The sequence below is a fragment of the Hevea brasiliensis genome, chromosome 7 (genome assembly GCF_030052815.1).
Source record: "Hevea brasiliensis isolate MT/VB/25A 57/8 chromosome 7, ASM3005281v1, whole genome shotgun sequence".
Taxonomy (NCBI): domain Eukaryota; kingdom Viridiplantae; phylum Streptophyta; class Magnoliopsida; order Malpighiales; family Euphorbiaceae; genus Hevea; species Hevea brasiliensis.
Genome location: NC_079499.1, coordinates 104,631,772 through 104,634,142, shown reverse-complemented (window position 1 = coordinate 104,634,142; position 2,371 = coordinate 104,631,772). Strand labels below are relative to the sequence as shown.

At 29.6% G+C, this 2,371-nt stretch overlaps 1 protein-coding gene across 1 annotated transcript; it reads right to left on the bottom strand.

Moving 5' to 3' along the window:
- LOC131181427 (proline-rich receptor-like protein kinase PERK3) lies at window positions 1-2,371 on the bottom strand. The gene is made up of 8 exons (XM_058149498.1): window positions 2,270-2,371; window positions 1,784-2,110; window positions 1,626-1,709; window positions 1,409-1,479; window positions 1,209-1,291; window positions 885-1,026; window positions 383-544; window positions 1-99 (listed from the first exon to the last, which is right to left on the bottom strand). The coding sequence occupies exons 1-8, from the start codon at window positions 2,316-2,318 to the stop codon at window positions 1-3; spliced, it is 1,017 nt and encodes a 338-aa protein (XP_058005481.1). The 5' UTR covers window positions 2,319-2,371.

The following is a 2,371-nucleotide window of genomic DNA, read 5'->3' as shown; positions in this document are numbered from 1 at the left end:
CTACGAAGGTGGAATTGGTGTTTTCAGAGTAAGAACGGAAGTGGACCAGACGCACTTAATAATATCTCGATATTCATATTCTTCAAGAGTTTCAATTACCTGCATGACATAACATGACAATGTTAAAAAGCTTACGCCACCTATCTTGTTTTTTCTTTTTTACATTAAATTAAAAGGCCTTATATATATATATATATATATATATATATATATATATATATATATATATATATATATATATATTAAAATGGAAGTTTTAAATGTCACCAGTGAAAAAAATATATGTATGAGGTAATTTATTTATTTTGCCTATGATAATTTTATTAACTTATAGATATGGTGAAATCTTATAACTATTTTTATAAGTTGCATAAATCTTTACCTTTCTCATGTTTGGTCGAGAAGCTGAAGGTTGATATACACAAGCTGCAGCACAAGAAATCATTTTGTGTAATTCTCTTTTATCATAAGCCCCTTGTAATCTCGAATCAACAAAATCTGTATATTTTTTATTGTTCAAAGCTTCTGCAATCCGAGATTTTGCCTGAACATTAATAAATAAAGGTATTTATTATTTTTTTATCAAAATTAAACATCAATTTTGTACCATCATTTCTATAATTTTTTTCCCTTTCTTAGGACAGTTTAATGTAAAGGAAATATATTTTTCTTATTATAATTTAAATCAACTTGGTCAACTTAATTGAATTTTTCACTCCAAAATTATTTTCTAAAAAAATTAACATGTGAACCCAAAAAATCCCCAACCTATAAATTAACTTGAATGTGACCTAAAATTTATTTTAATATACAAAAATAAAAAATAAAAACACTTGAAATGATTTAAATTCATTTGATTCGACTTATATATATCAGTAACATACCCAATGAACGATATTGTCATCTTCATTTTCACCAAATAATGGTTTCTTTCCCGTAATTAGTTCTAAAAGCACAACGCCAAATGAATAGACATCTGACTTTTTAGACACTTTTTGTATATTTCCATACTCTGGATCTGCATAACTGCAATGAATTAATAGGTTAGGATTTAAAACAAAAAAAATAAAATCTACAATGAAGAAGCCCTAAAAATTGGTGTATTCTCCATTATTAGTTTATAAGTACAATTTAGAAAGTGGACCCTGACAGCCATGCAACTATATACGCAGCCATATACTTAACAAGAAAAAGAAAAATGATCTTACACGTTAGTTCCTCTCAATACACTGGTGATATGGCTAACATTATCGGCACCCGGTAAAAACTTGGCAAGGGAGAAATCTGCAACCTGAAAAGAAAATCCATTTAATTAAGGATTTCACACAGTTTTTCCTTTTTTTCTAAAAAAAATTATATATAATTTAGGTTATAAATGTTAAAATTTTAGTTATTATCATATTATTACCTTTGGTTCAAATTTTTTGTTAAGAAGAATATTATCTGTCTTGATATCTCGGTGTATAATTTTAGGTTCACCTGAAAAGATAGTAAAATTTTAATAGAAAATATATTAATAGCACACTTAAAAATAAAAAATAAAAAAGAAAGAAAGAAAGAAACGAACACACATCCAGCCTAAACATCTAATCATATAGTATATAGAAAGCAATGAAATTACTCACAATTTACATGTAGATAATGCAACCCATATGCAGTGTATTTAGCAATTTTCATTCTCTTTGACCACTCCAAAATGTTCTTTTCATCTGTTAAAAATATAAACGGAAGTCAGTAATTATTGCTGACAATTACAATTATAAGGACTTAAAAGAGGACTCACCATTTAAATGATATCTCAAGGTCCTATTGGGAACAAATTCCAGGACAAGCAATTTATCAGCACCTTCATCACAATAGCCAATCAGCTTAACAACATTTGGGTGACTCACTCTTTTAAGGTACTCAATCTCCTCTACTTTATTTTGTTGCTGTTCTTCCATTTTATATTTAATTTTCTTAACAGCAACGACTTGTCCATCTATTGTTCCTTTGAAGACTTCACCAAAAGCGCCTGAGCCAAGGCATGTTGCGTTGGAGAAATGTTGGGTTGCCTGTGATAGTTCGTCATACGTATATTTCCTAAACCCAAGTGGATTTGGTTCTGGTCCTAACATATGAGAAAATCAAAGGAGAAAGAGAAATGTGAGAAAGAGTAGACATATACGCCAATCAGCTCAATCAGTTTTGGCTCAGTAGTGCTAGCCAATTATACTAAAAAAGAAAATAGAGACAAACCCATACACATCAGAAATACTTTAAACAATACCTGTGGTGTCAGCTCTCTCTTCATTAAAACACCAAAAGCAGGAAGCCATTATCAATCGTTGCAGAGTCCCAACCAACCAACAGTTATGCTACCACTATCACT